At 39.6% G+C, this 16,943-nt stretch overlaps 1 protein-coding gene across 2 annotated transcripts in view; it reads left to right on the top strand.

Moving 5' to 3' along the window:
* Nucleotides 1-2,562: 2,562 nt before the first annotated feature.
* Nucleotides 2,563-16,943, top strand: part of LOC139983339 (alpha-2,8-sialyltransferase 8B-like) — a 47,370-nt gene continuing 32,989 nt past the window's right edge. Inside the window, exon 1 of one of the 2 annotated variants that reach the window (XM_071996861.1) lies at nt 2,563-2,825. In XM_071996861.1, the coding sequence (XP_071852962.1) occupies nt 2,578-2,825 (248 nt within the window). In that variant the 5' untranslated portion in view covers nt 2,563-2,577. The remainder of the gene's footprint in view (nt 2,826-16,943) is intronic. The other variant, XM_071996857.1, reaches the window with a different exon arrangement.

A 16,943-nucleotide genomic window follows, 5' to 3' on the forward strand; every position in this document is an offset into this window, starting at 1 on the left:
TGCATGCTTGTAGGATTCAGCACGTTGTGTCCTTGTGTGTCCATCATGTTGTGTCCCTTTTCTCTCGTTTAAGCACAACAAACTTGTCAGATTGACAAAAACGGCTTTGGAATATATTCCAAGCCATGATGGGGGTTCAGCAGCGTTTGAAGATAGTTTCGTTCTCTTGAAGGGATTTATAATCCACAGAAACACATTTCTATGGAGATGTTAGTTTTATCAGAATGTATAACAGTAAGGCCCCTACCCACTGGAAGCTGCATCTTTTTTAGCCTAATAGTATCCAACTGTGGGGAATGTAGTTTTGAATGAGAAATAGACAGACTGACTTTGTTTACATTTTCTTAATTTATGTTTCAACTCTTGAATTCAATGGTGCCAAACCACATTGGACTCGGCTCCCATTTTAAATCAACTTGGCATCGATTTGAGACCAATTGGGGGGGGGGGGGTGGGGGGTGGGGGGTTGGGGTTTTAGGTGAAACCTCCACCTACACCATGTATGTTTACCCCACCGGTGGAGCTATATATCGGTGTTTGCTCATTATTAATAGTCTTCATAAGGCCTTTTTCCTCCTTAGCCCATAATATTTCACATGAAGTGACGTTGGTAAGACACTCAAAGCCACTCGTGTTTACTGCATTAAAACTGATTATCGGTCTGTTTCGATCCTTTCATTAAAACTTTTAACCTACTTTAATTAGCGAGTTTATTTATGGTTACCTGGTAAGTCGGGCTATCCATGCCTCACAAGAACACCAAGATTGCCCCCAAGACACAGTGCTGAGTATGCTACAGCACAAGGTCTCCTCCAACAACCCCGCAGTACGCTGATCGGTAGTCTGTTAGGCCGCAAAATATTGATCCCGACAGTCCTCTTAAAATGGTACAATGGCACGGCCTAACTCTTATCAGAATTAATCAAATAGCCCAATTCATACCAAAAGCCGTATTCCGTCAGTTTGGTGACGAGGTCAGTGAAACTAGGGGCGATGGCGATAAAGATCCAGCTAAAAGTATTCTGGCTGATACCATGGAAGTCATCGGTTACTCTGCTTACGCAGTCACTAACAAAGAGAAAACACATTGAAACCATTGCGTGCAATGACTTTAGGAGACAGCATGAATGAAGTGGATCTTCATAAACGCGTTGTACAATTAGATCTCCCCATTCAAATTGGCTTCTTCGTTTACCAATACGCAAAGTTGAGATTTATGTCATTATGATTTTATGCTAAATTGTATAGACCCAGTAGACATCGAGCACTGTGAGATGGGTACCGATTCCTCCTATTTAGTCATTTCTGGAGCATCGTCGGATGCGAGAAAAAAAATATGATTTCCCCTCTTTGATACTCTCGAACACAAACAGCACGAAAAAAATCACGCCGGGATATTCAAACTGGAGTGGCATGGATACGGTGTCGGCTCTTTAAACTGTAAATGCTATTACTGCTTCCCCTAAGATAAAGAAAACGTCATTTGCAAGGAATTATGCTAACATCACGAAAGATAAGTTCTAAGAAGGTTTCCAAAAGATATGCTCGTTACAGGCAACTAACAGGGGTTTTAGAATAAGGCGCTGTCGAATGCATAACTACGTTCAGGAAAAGACAGCGTTATCGTATATATAAGTAAAACGGAAAGTGTCGAAGGGTAGCGTTTCCACCATGCCCTTTTGACTTGTATAGCTGTACTGAATATCTGTAATGTATACATGTATATCATGTATCCGCACATGTACTTCCACCAGTTGTTGGGATTCGTTGGGATTACACATATCCTAATAATAATCCTAGTAGCACATGCTACCGATTAATCCGAGTTGTCAGCACAACCCAGTTTTTACTGTGGTACAAAGTTTTAAGATTTACAGCAGTTACTGTAATATCTGTGTGAGTCGGCTGGTACTTTCATGATCTTACTTGATGTAACATTAATGTCAAAATACACTGCATCAACTTCACTAATATGTGTTTTGTTATTAATTCTTGTCATTCAGTCTATGCAGCATTCCGCGAATAAGTACAATCAATAGCAATGTATCCGTGCCGTTATTGTCATTCATCAATATCCCCCTCTTCCAGACTATAGGACGTGCAACAATAAATAGTCTACACCCAAACAAAATACCGAATTAATGAACATCGGCTGTACTCACTCCCCCAGTACCTTAATTAAACTACTGGCCTAGCTATATATACTAACTATTCCTCAAGCATGACCCTGGTTACAATACATGTCAAAAACCTTCACTGTATACAGGTAGGCCTAGGCCTATAATGAACATCGGCTGTACTCACTCCCCCCAGTACCTTAATTAAGGTCTCAGATTGTTACTAGAAATAAGTATGTCAATGTCAAAACACAAAAGAATGACCTTGAACTGACCATGACGTCATCCTTAAAACAATATGATGTTTGGTAGTTTTCATCTTATAAATACCTATTCATTGACCTTTACGCTGGCATACGGATACTCATTTGCAATAATAGCGCAATGTGTATCCGTATGCTTATACCATTATTGGCATTCGCCTGACTCAGTGTACCGTTATGTATTTCCAGAGTATGGAATGTGTAAATTAATAACAGTCAGTATATTATTCAACATGGGCAGACTTTCGAAACTATATTTCGGTCTTTTGACATGTTTATTGGTAAGTGCTGTTTTCATTTTTGTCACACAGGAATGTAAGAAAACCACGGCAAGGATCGAAACGGCAGAAGAAAGCGGTAATGAACTCCGAGTTTCGAAAAAAAAACAAGAAAGGAAACAACGTGAATTTGATGTACGAAAGATGTGCGATAAGATATGCGATAGGTAAGTTAAAATCTGTTTGAATGTTTTCTTTATACACACACAAGAACATACGAATTCAGATTTATTTGCACCAATTTCTACCCTGTTGAAGGGTATATGACGCCATACATTGAAGCATTGATACATTGAAATGGATCAGCAATTAGCCACAATCAACAACATCTCATGAAGACAGATGTAACAACATTGTTTCGTATTGAGGGAGGGAAGAATGGATAGGAATGCTAAATCATCAATGTAAGCCTCACATGGATGACTTGGCATCTCTATTTTTCATTGAAGTTTGGTAAATGTAGGCTGCTTAGATGCAAATTGGTCCTACTTTTGGAAACAATGGTGACACATTTTCTACTACCATAGTTGTATCTCATGTACATGGTAATCATGTTTGTACTGTACGCTAGGATTTGTTTTTGCAATGTTCTATAATGCCAGTATGTTATGCCACTTCCCTTTCCGCCATCCACAGAAGCTAACCGTGTTTTCGCCCTTGCTTATGCACACATATTTGTCGTTGAAATTGTGACAACGTTGAGGTCTACATGGATTGTAGGTTTGGCCTATTTTTATGTCTGTACTACATGACATATCGATAATTAAGTAGGTTAACACCAAAAGTCAGCTTACCTTGCAACATTCTACACAGAGACGATGAAATCACCCAGTAGATTTAACGGTAGTGTGTATTGATTTATGGCCTTATGTGATTTCTTAATACAAGAAATGGTAATTCCATTGCTTCTAATGTGTTATACCTCTAATAGTCTATCATCCACTTATTACCAAAAGTCATCTCTTTTCTATAAATGGCAATTCAAGAGTGATCTTGAGACATTTCTAAAAATTCATCTTTTTGTGTCATTTTTCATTAAACACCAGCCTTGTTACACTCCATGACACTAGTCAGAACAGACCTGCTCTGTCATTAAGTTAAAAAAGCATTTTAAATATACAAATATGACGTATTATTGATCATGCATGTTAGCAGTACGTTTACGAAGAAAGACAACAACTATGTCAAACATAATTGTTTTGCGTCTTGTAGAGAATGAGGATTATATATCTATACATTTGCTGATATTTTGTGGAATTTAACTTGTTACGTTTATATGCATGGAAGTCGCTTTGGACAATCAGCCCCGCAGCAAGGACAATAGTTAAGTAAAGTAAATCTGATTACATAATGTGAGTCCGAGATATGCATCAATCCAACCCATATTTAAACCTGTTTTCATCTTCATTCAACCACTGTAGTCTTGATCTATGAATGTGGCAGTGAAGTGTCTATTTTATGAAACGGCTTAGTACAATTAATACCAAGTTGTGCCATGTTCAGCCATATAAAGATGACTTTCTCTTACCCAAAATATATATATGGCTTACATCTGGCAATATCTGCATGGCTGAATATAGATTTTATATGGCCAGATATAAATGCCACATTAAAAAGACTTGATATATATACAAACCAATGTATACATGTTTAACTTGATATGGCCAGATATAACTTGATGAAAGTGTTATCCAGATATACAAATAAGTTTCATATGGCCATATACTCTCAGAGTAGCTTAATGTAAACATATTACAGATATACATTTTAAGTTTCATATGACCATATAAAGCCAGATAAATCCATTCATGGCTTTATGTCTGGCAACATCTGGTTGAATAAAGAGTTTATATAGCCAGGTGTAAATGTCAGATCAAAAGACTTGATATGGCCATATAAAGCCAGATATAACATGATCAAATATCATCCAGACATATAAATCGAGTTTTCTAAAATTGCTGTAAAACCCGTCAAATATAAATATTTGAGTAATGTTCTGTACATTGTTTAATGGAATGTAACTAGATAATATTAAAATGCCATATGTGTGGCTAGGAATGCTAAGAGATATCATAAGCTACATAAAAAGCGTAATATTTTATGTATATTGTGGTTGCATCGGGAATTCCATATCAAGTTTCAACTTGATCATGATATTGAAGGTGGACAATGTTAAGGTACTCCATATAAAAGCCATATGAAGGTTTAAATAACTTTTATAAGGGTTCTACATCATATAACGTTTATGAAACTTTATATGAGCTAAAACAAACTTAACAGTATATCCGTTAAATGCTATAAATAGTTCTATATGAATTTTATATCTGGCTCATATATGGATTATATCACGTTTGATATGGAAGATAAAAAGGGGACCATATAAAGTTTTATAGCTTCTACTTTTTGTGACCTTTATATAACCTTGTATTGGCAATAACAAACTCCATATTATGTCTGGCTAAAACTGTAATGTTTTTTTTTTAATTCACGAAGTTTGAATCTGGCCCATATATGGCTCTGATATGGAATTCATATCGGCCCATCGCTATGTCATATCAAGTTCGGTTTGGAAGATAAAAAGGGAATCCATACAAAAGTCATGTAAAGTTTTATATAATTAATTTAAACTTCTACTTCATATGGCCTTTATATTGGGAATAACAAACTTGATGTTATATCTGGCCAAAACTTTAAATGTTTATATATGGACTTTGTATCTGGTCAATGTATCGCCCAGATATTTAATTTATAGCTGGGCGCATCTATGGATTTGGGGTAAGGGTTATGCAGAATATAAGTCTCAATATATTATTGCCAAAGAAAAACACAACAAGTGAAACGATATTAATGTTTCTGTATATTTTGTCCAATATCACAAGTTATTCAACTTTAAACATTTATGCTTTAAGCACGGCACGTATAATCACCAGCACTTTGCGTTTCTCTCACATCACACCTATCGAGATCTTCACTGGCTGCCTGTTCACCGTCGTGTCGAGTTCAAACTATTAGTACATGCTTATAAATGCATTCATTTTCAAGCACCCCAATACCTAACTGCTATGCTAACTGTGTACAAGCCTAACAGAACATTGAAGTGGGCCAATTCCCTTACACTAGTGGTCTTCACAGTAAGTACTGCTACATACGGCGACAGATTCTTTAAATTTGCTGCTGGCAAGCTATAGAGTGAATTGCCAAATAATATCCGCGATGCCAAAATATCAGCCACTTTTAAGAAATAAATCACTTTTTCTGTTTAGGAATTTCACTGTAAATCTATTTTTTTTAAATGATTCCTAATGATATATATTTTTATATTAACCATTTTATTCTTCATATTCCTATTTCATGGGTTTTGTCATTTTGTTGTCATTGTAAAGCGCTCTTGAACATGCTTAAGCATGAAAGAGCGCTATATAAATCTGGTAAATAAATACTAATGAAAATAGTTTCCCATTGGGATACAAAGATGGGCGGCAACACATGTTTGAAGATCGTGCAATACCTATAGGACTAATTTACTTTATTAAAACTATAATTTGTCATCTAATATTCATTAAGAAACCAGAAACCTTGGTAATGACATCTGGTATCCGAATCGTCTATAATATTGAACCTGCCTGTACTAGTGGACTTTTAAACTAATTATCCACGTCTTTAAGAAAAAAAAGAGAAAATTTTCATTCACCTTTTTGGACTGTGGCTTATTCAGCAGGAAGAGTTTGTATGATTTTAGTGTGTCAAACCTAACGACCCTATACCAAAATTTCCGAGAACACGAAGATTGCGTGTGGCTTGCATTCATTGTCTCAACGTAGAATTTCTCTTTGCCAAGTTATAGTCTTTTACTAGGCAATTACTATTAATACAACACAAATAGTGGAATACTCCTCAAGAGTATGCGGCAAGGAGATTGACTCGCATGATTACGTCATGATGGCCAATATGGCGGTAACAGTAGGCTTCAGTGATGACGTAGGCAACAAGACTTCGCTGATGATGATCAACGTTGAGATGACAACTAACATATTCAACGATACCATTTTTCCTGATAACGGTACGGTCTATGACGCATTAATGGATAATCTTCGATCGTTAAATGATAGAATTTTGGGGTTTGCGAAATGATTGCCACATGGGAGTCCATTTTCGAAACAACTTCATGATATAGCCGGATACGTTCAGAAGAAGAACTTAAATACCACATTTGCGTGCATCTATAAGAGTGCTGGCAGTTTGGCCGTAAAGTAAGTATGCTTATTCTTTAGCGTTGTTTGTCTGTATGTGGCTATGTGTTGTTGAGTGTTGTATATGCAAAGTCATACATATTAGCAGACCTGTGCAGTACTTACACACTGCAAATGTATATGCAGGAAGCAACTTCAGATAGAGTCAAGAAAGATCACATATCCTACACCGGGTGTTTATGTTAAATGTTAGGTTTCACAACAGGACGAAGGGAATCTGTGACGTCAAAATTCATCTTCCTTATTTAGGAGCGAGGAATAGGCCAGAGGAGGGAGCTTGCTATCAAAAACATATTTTTTCTCAATCTGTAAATCGGATCAAAATAAACTTTTGATGCTTCGGGCTAATTTGGTCGATATAGTTACAGAGAGCACTCTGAAATAATCTTATTTAAGTATAACACTCGTTCATATACCCAGCAAGTGGCAGTTACAGCTTAAGTTAAGCACTCTGTGGATACAACTGCCAAACAATTAAACACATGATTTGGCTAATCATTTCAATGTTCAAGACCGTCCATACATTCCGGCACTGATCTTCCACGAATTTCAAACCTGAAAAGTTAAAACTTTATAATTCAGTTTACCAATGTTAATCGGACTACTACAACGATGCCAACCGTAAGCTTTGGACCATCGTCCTGCACCTTAAATCAAACCCTTGCGATAATGTTGACGATGGTGGTGAACAAATTCAATCTTTTCGGTATGTCTAATCTCAATATTATTTTTTTTTATTAATTAATCAAATGATCTCTGACTATAAGCTACTTTTGATGTCTCAATGGGAACGTATACCAACTTTGCAGTAATTACTGTGCCACCTGTAACACATGTTACCGTGCTACGAACACAGCGCACTAGTATGCACGGTTGTGGAACATGAACAGTACTTACTGTACTAGCTATGAGTATCGGGTGGTCTATGGCATTATGAAATTAGTAGCATCCTCAGTTGCTATTGGTACATCAGAGAGCGCAGTTCATATACAGGCTGTTTAAAGCCATTGGTTTTGAAAAGCTTGGAAAGCTGCCTTATAAGATTAAAATGTATAACTTTTTAACAACTAGCAAGGGCGTCATTCTTTAAGAGTGCCAGAAGTGGTTAAAAAGTTATACGAAATCGGAAAAGGATGTTTCAGCAAACAACCTACTGGGACGACCAAGTCTACATCAACCTGCTCATGCATTTGAGCTATTATTGAATGGCTTCTTTTCATCCAGTGACGTAACCTCGTCTCAGATTTGACTTCTAGGAAGCTCTTGCGGAGAAGAATTCTTACTGCTGTAATACGTTTTGAAAACTGTTTTACCACTGAGTGGCCGAGAATAATATTCAGTTATGTTTTCACAAATTTGCTTGCATAGTTTTTCTTCGCAATTGAACAAGTTATATGCGCGAGATCATTCAGGAGTCTTTGTTCATTCATGTTTTATCTGTAAGTTTTGATACGGAGAGTATTAATATTTTTGGAAAGAAACCTGCATGTCGTAGATAATTGTCATTGGAATCAGATTGTCCCACGCGTAAACACCCTAGTTATTCAATAATTTGATTGATCAAGAATGCAGACTTGTGTTATGCCTCTTTATTGGTGACAAATGGTCTTATATTTTGACCATTTTTGTAGCCAAGAGAGACATGTGTCTTTTTTGTACATGCAACAATAGCTATAGCTATAGATAGGGGGTTTGTAAAATGTTCATTCATCTGATCATTTCCTACAGGGTCATAAATGGAAATGAATAGTTCCCTTTGCAATACTAGAATATAAACACAGGAAATATTAAGTACGCGAATGACCTTAGGACCACTTGTTATGATATACCAGCCTGAGTTAACACCAATGGACGAACTAATATGTAGTCAATGGTCTACAGTTGCCTCGATAGACCCATTTTTTCGTACCACATGTATATCCACTTATGTACTCTGACATCCAAGCCAAAAAGAAAAAGAAACAAAAGTAAACCAGATCTTGATAACACATCGAAAAAGATTTCCTGTTTTTGTTCATTCCTACATGAGATCACTCGAACGGATTGACATTGGACTTTATAAGGAGTTTTGCCACCCTTATGCTTTAGAAAGAATGTGAGACAAACGACTTCTCCAGAATTTGACCTTATTTGCCTCTAGGCAAGAAGAAGACAGATGTGATGAGATGCTTGTGATGAAATACATGAAACCTAAATAAAGTCATCACCTGGTAACTTCTCTCTCTGAAAGTGATAATTTTGAATCTTTCCGTTGTTAATTACCTACTTTCATTGTACATAGGACTCCACGAGAGATGAAGTTTGGAATGAAACATCACGAAGTAGGAATTCACGCTCTGGGAATCGTGCACTAGCTATTTATTGAGAGCAAAATCTATTAATTTCACATTTCACACCTCATCTTCCCGCTTCTTAAAAAGGCCTTGTCTTATGGACTTTGCAGTTTTAAAGAGATTGTGTCAACCAAATCGATCGAAAGATAACAAATCAGTTGAACTATAGGTCGTAATGTATTTGTCCAAAAGGATCGCGTGTTACTTTTAGATTTGATAGAAAATGTATGATTGTTTATAATCAGTTATTATCCATTCGCAGGCAATGATAGCTTTTTGTTAACATGCTTTCAAGATAAGCTGGGAGTACTGGACTGAACAAACAATATACTCTGGTGAACTGTTGTTTTACATCTAGCATTGGTATAGTCTATACCTCTACAAATATTATGTGACATCCCAATGGGCTACAGAGCTATGACTATGTCATTCTCATCAAAGCGGACGGAAATGCAATTCCCTAAGTATCGCCTTCCCTGAAATAGTCACAACATCTTCAACAACGCTTACTTGAGAACCAAAATGAAAAATAAGTTAACCAAACTTGTCATTTCTTCTCTCAATTAACTTAAAATAAAATAAAACTAATAGTAAACTACTTATCCACTAGACAGCCTGTGTAATAGAATGTGTAAAAGTAAGTTGGCCTGACGTTTCGATCCTAGCAGGATCTTCTTCAGAGGCTAAATGACAAGTAACAGTATAACAGAATGGACAAAAACACGCACAGAATACAGACAGGTTAATGAGCACGGTGAACACAATGGGATAGATGAAAGGGGATTATAAGTAGACAAGGGATGGAGAGAAGAAAGCAACAGGGGAAGAGGAGAGGTAGGAGATAAACAGTGGAGGGACAAAGAGAGGATTAAAGGAACAGGGTGGGGAATAAACTGGAAAGTGACAAAGACAGAAAGGAGTGGAGAAAAAAGGAGGGGAAGAGAGCTGTGAGAAGATGAGTAAAGGGGGTGGGGGTGGGGGAGGGAACAGGGGGAGAAGGAGGGGGGATAGAAGAAAAGTTTATCATGTCCTTCCTGAATGTTCAGCCCATGAGGTTGAATGGTGCGAAGGCGTTGCATCCACAGCCTCTCTCTGCTGATTCGTACTAGGTCAGGACGGCTACCTAAGGATTCAATCCCCTGTAGGGACATGTCGTTTATGGTATGGTTGGGAAGGTTAAAATGTTCTCCAACTGGGGTCTCAGTCTTCATGGTGTTGACTGTGGATCTGTGACCATAAAATCGCTTCTTGAGGGTGGTTTTGGTTTCGCCAACATACTGGATGCCGCAAACTCTACAAGAGATCAGATAGATGACATTGGTGATAGTGCAAGTGATGTGACCCTTAGTCTTGTGTGTGAGTTGCATGCTGTGGCTGGTGATGGAATTGGATTCAACAATGTGGTGGCTGCAGACGATGCATCTCGAAGTACGATCACATTTGAAAGTAACGTGCTGAATGGGTGTAGGGTTAGAAATTAGAAGTGGAACAGCAGCACGCACAAGAAGGTCTCGTAGGTTGCGTGGTCGTCTGTAGGCGATGATGGGTTTTCAGGGACGGCTCGTTGTAGTCTATCTGAAGTGAGGAGAATGTTGTGGTTGTTAGAGGTGATTTTCTGAAGAGGAGGAAGATTTGGGTGGAAAGTAACAACCAGGGGCAGCTTGTGGTCGCAATCTCGTCCCTTTTTGTCCTTCACTGCCAAAGTAGATGATCTCGAAAGGGAGCGGGCTCTCTGAATGGCTTCACGCACCCTTCTGGCACTATGGCCCCTGGCAGTAAGGTGTTTTTCCAAAGCATCTGTATGGCGAATGAAAGAGGAGTTGTTAGAGCAAATGCGACAAAGACGAAGTGCTTGACTGTATGCAACTCCAGATTTGCAGTGACGGGGATAGCAGCTTGAAGAATGGAGATACTGGTGTGTGTCTGTGGGCTTAGTGTATATGTCTGTAGAGAGAGAACCGTGTTCCTTGCGAACAGTCACATCGAGAAAGTTAACCTGTTGGTGAGAGTAATCAGAGGTGAATTTGATGGTGCTGTGGAAAGAATTGATGTGATTGATGAAGGTGTGTAGGCTATCCTCATCACTGGTCCAAACGAAGAAGATGTCACCAATGTAGCGCCACTAGATAATGGGACGGCAGGGAGCTGTACTGAGCATGCGTTCTTCAAGGCTAGACATAAACAGGCATGCATAGGAAGGAGCCATCCTGGTTCCCAGGCAGTCCCGTGTCTTTGAAGGTAATGCTTGTCCATGAACGTGAAGTTGTGTTTGGTGAAAACCTGTTGCATGAGAACTTTGATGTCAGAGATGGGTGGACAAGGGTGGACCTTCTTAGACAGGGCTGCACCCGTGGCTGCGATACCTTCAGCATGAGGGATGTTGGTGTAAAGAGAGGTGACGTCGAAAGTACCAATGATGGCTGTACTGGGGATTTGGTTCTTGATATCTTCAAGTTTTCTGAGGAAATCTGGAGTGTTATGGATATAAGAATTAATCTGAGGAACAAGAGGTTTGATGAAGTGGTCCACAAACAAGGATATCTTCTCGGTGAGGGACCCATTGCCTGAGATAATAGGCTTACCAGGGTTACCGGGCTTGTGAATTTTGGGCAGGATATAAAACCTGGCTGCCTTACATTCTGTGGGAGAGAGGAAAGAAACAGCCTTCTTAGAGATCTGGTTCGGCTGGTACATATCAGTGATGGTCTGTTTTATCTGCTGGGAGAAAATAACTGTGGGATCAGAATCAAGAAGAGTGTAAATATCACTGTTGGAGAGATGACGCATGGCTTCCTTGATGTAATCCTGTTGATCCTAGATGACAACTGCAGAACCTTTGTCGGCTGACTTAATGGTAATGTCACTGCGAGACATCAGTGAGGGGAGTGCTGTACGCTCATCTCTAGGAAGGTTGTCGTGTGTTCTGCGGAGAGGAGAGTTTGACTGGTTAGTCTCAGAGCTGACGACCTGTGTGTAGGCTTCTAAAACAGGGACTCTGTTCTTAGGAGGCATCCAATAACTTTTCTTGCAGAAAGGTTCCCGTTCAGTTGGAGGATCATCTAGGAAAAACTCACGAAGGCGAATTCTGCGAAAGAAATGAGTATGATCTTGGCTTAGTTCCGCTTGGTCAAATGATGAAGGAGTAGGACAGAAGTTGAGTCTTTTGGAGAGAAGCCCAAGGTCTGCACTGGTGAGAGTAGGAGAAGATAAGTTAACAAATGACGTTGAGGGTGGTTGTTCAGACTCAGGTGGAGTCTGGGTCCTTCTAAAACGGTTGCAAGCGGTACGTTTGCGTCTTTTCTGAAGGTCAGTCATTTTCTTATTTCTTCTTTCTGTGAGTTCAATGTTCTGCTGAGACAAACACAAGTTAATTTTGTTAGTGTACTGAGTCCATTCGTCAACGGTGCAGCATGACTGTAATTCAAGCTTCAGCCTCAGGATATCATCGTTGAGGCTATCTAAGGACGATTGGCAGTGTTTGGTGAGGATGTTTATGAGACGGATGGAGGTGCTGTGTAAGACTCGGTTGCACTCTCTCTGGAGTCCTGGAGGGAGTTCTCCTAGTGCTGGTTGGTGTGTAACCTGTAGACCTGAGGGAATAATGCGGGAGATAGAGCTGAACCTGTAGTTACGAAGGTGGAAAGAATAGCGCTGGGATTTCTGCATCAATTTTCTGAGCTTCTGAAACAAAAGAAATTGGTGAGACATGGTGAAAGGAGCGGTAAGAGTAGATAACAAAAATGAATAAAACACTGAAACACAAGAATACAATACAAGTGCAAATACAAATCAATTAACTAACCAGACTTGTTTTGAAAATAATTCCTCGTTTACCATAAATTTGTTCTTCAAATTTAGCGTAGGCATAGGAACCAGAGGAGGGGTCCAAGGAGCTGGATAGGTATACGCTTTGAAACTAGGTATGGGTTGGATTTTAATTAGAGATACACTATATAGGATGTTGTATTAGCAAACAGAACGCCCAATCATATATAAACTACTTTTTCGTTCACATGTGAGTAATCCTTTTTTTGGTTTGTGATGGAGCAATTCATGTTTGGTGTGTCCGAAACCTCCTGAAATTAAAAGCTTAATCGGGAAGAACGAAAACATGTGGTAGTAATAATCGCTATACATATTTTGTCCCTGTCGTGATTCACAGAATTTAAAAATGTGATAATGTGTCCAATATCGATTTTTTGGGCCAAAAGTCCGTAACCACGTGCAGTTATTAATGACAATCGTATCACAGGATGTGCGAACAGCGGGTTTGTATGTAAACTTTGAAGATTATTATTATTATTATGTTTTAAGAGGTTAAAGGGTTGTGGCATTTGATGCAATGAGACTTCGCAATTTGGTGGTTTGGGGGATCGATACACGGCCGGATCATAGTAAGGTGGATTTTTTCTTTATCCAAGAGCAATCTACGGTTTTTACCTTCTCATTTGGTAAGATTCAAAATTTTAGTTAAAATATAAGTTGGAAACCACCTAAGTTGAAATCCATAACTCTTTGTGGGATTCTCCCAAATTAGTGGTCGCTTCTGTGTAGTAAATATCACTGCTTCATTATCTTCCTTCAAAAATGTCACTTGTTCTGTTGTAATAACAAGATATGTATTCTTTTGTTTTGCTTATTTTGTTTTCCCAGTGGATATTTGTAGTATAGATGTGAGAGGCTTCAAAAGAAATAAACTGTTATGCCTAGCTATATATATATATATATATATATATATATATATATATATAGAGTAGGTTAGAGTAGGTTGGCGTCTATCTTGGCGCAGAGTGCTCTATGTCCATTGGACAGAGCGGAATATATGTTGATACTAGATGAGACTAGTGGAACACTAGTAGTTGTAACTCGGAGTTTCACGCTTTATAGCGATCTTCAGACAACTGGTAGCTTCAAGATATGATATGATATGATACACCTCGTATTACGCTTCCACCCGAAGGTGCTTCAGCAGACTAAGGAAATCCTTAGTCGGAAATTATTGAGGTTCCAAGTTTTTGTGCGTGGAAGGACACCGGCGAAACTCGCCTTCTCTTTTCGAATAGTGCCCTGAAGTAACGAGGCAGGGGTGTGTAGTCCTGCTCCCGGGACCGCAATTTAACGTCCCCTCCGAAGGACGTGAGTACCGCTTTCCACGTGTAGCCACTTTCCTACCACGAGAAAGGAGCGGGGTGAAAATTGGTGTCAGTGTCGACACCGAGGTTTGAACCAGGGACCTCAGGTACTGCAGACGTGCACTCTCCCGTTCTGCCACCTCACCGCTCTTGTAGCTTCAAGTTATGCTCCATGAATATATAGGGTCCTCGTCGGGATTACCGGGGATTATGCGGTTGTTGGTGTATTGTTCTGCCGGAGTATTCTCTTTCGCGTCCGTTCTGTTTGTGGGTTTGTAAGACTTTCTTCGGTGTTCAGCTGTTGGTGTATTCTTTTTTGCGTCCGATCTGTTGTTGGGGTTTTTTGCCTTCCTTCGGTGCTCGCTCCTTAGTTGTGTGTGGTTCTCTTGACGGTGTTTGGTGGTTGGACTGGAGTTGTTTATGTAGAACTTGTTTTCGTGGCGACACTTCGATATGAGCTCTGGGCGTTTGTTCAGGAGGGTCCGTTTGTCTGTGTTGCTGATGATGAGTTTTTCAGTGAGACAGAGGTTGCACCGCTTCGACTCGTTGCTGTAGGCTTTGGCTCTGCTGGCGATCGACCAATTGATAGTGAATGGCTGGTTGTTCTGTTTCAGCTGCCAGATGTGCTTCGAGAGTTCCGTTGCGTTTTGGTGTTTTTCGTGGTTGAGCGACATCTTGTGGTTACCGTATCTGAGCTTGAAGGGGGGTTCTGTTAGGCCGATGTATGTCTTGCAGTTGTCGATGGTTTTCACTTCGGCCTTGTATATAATGTTAGATGCCTGGCAGTTTCCATTTAGTGGGCATGTGTCCTTTTTTTCGGCAGTTGCAGGCTTCCTTTTCTTTCGGTGTGCAACTGTATCTGACTTTCACGGTGTTTCTGTTGAAAATCTTGTATAGTTTCGATGTCTTCGGGAAGTGTTTGTTGATAAGTTTCAGGAATGTGCCTCCAATGTTCGTGGCTACGTTGCTGCTAAAAGGTGGGTTGAACCAGATGATGTTGCGCTTTCTGTTTCGGTTGTTCTTGGTAGGTTGGTGGGCGATGTATGAGAGACCCTCGGTGTAATTACTTGACTTGAGTGCTTCCTCGTAGGCTGGTGCGCCTTTCTTAAAGATCACCTCGTCGTGGGAGATGGCGGAGATACGTCTGCTGATTGAGGCTGGCAGGGACCTGATGATGTTTGGTGGGTGGTTGGAATTCCTGTGGATGTACACTGGGTGGTCGTTGGGCTTCCTGTAAGGGTAGTGTTTTCCAGTGTTGAGGTTGAATGTTACGTCGAGGAAGTTGGTGATCTTCAGGTTGCAATCGATGGTGATGTTGAGCCCCAGTTCTTTGAATAAGCTGATCATGTGTTTTCTTATCCGGTCTGCTTTACTTCCGTTGGTGTTTTTGAAGGCTGCTAGGCCGTCGTCCCTGTATAGCCCGATGTATTCCTTCCCATATTCTCTTGTTAGTGTGTTTAGGATGTAGAGTCCTACAAGCTCGCATACCTCGGCCCCATCGTAGCTGCCCATTGTGACATCAAAGAGGTCGTTGTGTCCTTTCTTCATCCAGGGTGTGCCGTTGTCGAAAAGGAGTGACTTCCTGGAGTGCATTATGATTTGTACGTCTTGGTTGGAGATGTGGGTGTGATCCTTAGCCATGGTTAAGGCCTTTTCCAGTAGGCTTCTTGTTATGGAGGGGCCTGCGTTGAATTCTACCCCTCCATCTACTAGTGTTCCACTAGTCTCATCTAGTATCAACATATATATATATATATATATATATATATATATATATATATATATATATATAGCTGGTTGGTTGGCGTCTATCTTGGCGCAGAGTGCTCTATGGCCAGTGGACAGAGCGGAATATATGTTGATACTAGTTGAGACTAGTGATCTCCGAGTTACAACTACTAGTGTTCCACTAGTCTCAACTAGTATCAACATTGAATTTTAACCCCATTTTTCTGTTCACTCAGGGCAAAGATATTGAAAATGTGCATTCCAGTTATGAACTTGAGTTAGTGAGAAGGTTATTGTTTTCAGCACCGGGCTACTTTAATGTGAGATAAGCTGTATAAGTTGGAGCTGACCCAGTTTTCCATCTTAGAACTTCCTAGTGTACTGCCATGATTTGAGGCTACAGCTTAACCAATGCACAAGTGGTAGAGGAGATGATTAAATTTGGACTTTTGGACTCTCTCTATCTCTTTGTATATAGGGGTCGGGACTGAGCACAAAATGTAGTGGAGTGTTGAAACAGTATATAAGCAAAGCTTTTGTAGCGAAATTTGCTAGAATACTAACTTTGATGCAATGTACAGGTAACTCATAGACATAAAGTATGGCAGGACACTCCGTCCATTAGCTGCATGCAAAAGCAAAGGTAAATTATTCATAGTGCTTGCAAATGGGCTGTATGTTAACCTCTTCATAGATAGATATAGTGTTATCAGTTATGGCATTAATGTTTCAAAGATATATATTTTCTGTAAAGGTAAGAAATGCAATAGATGAAGGTGGCAGCTTTCGATGTTATTTTGCATTGCTTCACTACATGCAAGGATTGGAGGAAGGGAGGTAAA

The sequence above is a fragment of the Apostichopus japonicus genome, chromosome 16 (genome assembly GCF_037975245.1).
Source record: "Apostichopus japonicus isolate 1M-3 chromosome 16, ASM3797524v1, whole genome shotgun sequence".
Taxonomy (NCBI): Eukaryota; Metazoa; Echinodermata; class Holothuroidea; order Aspidochirotida; family Stichopodidae; genus Apostichopus; species Apostichopus japonicus.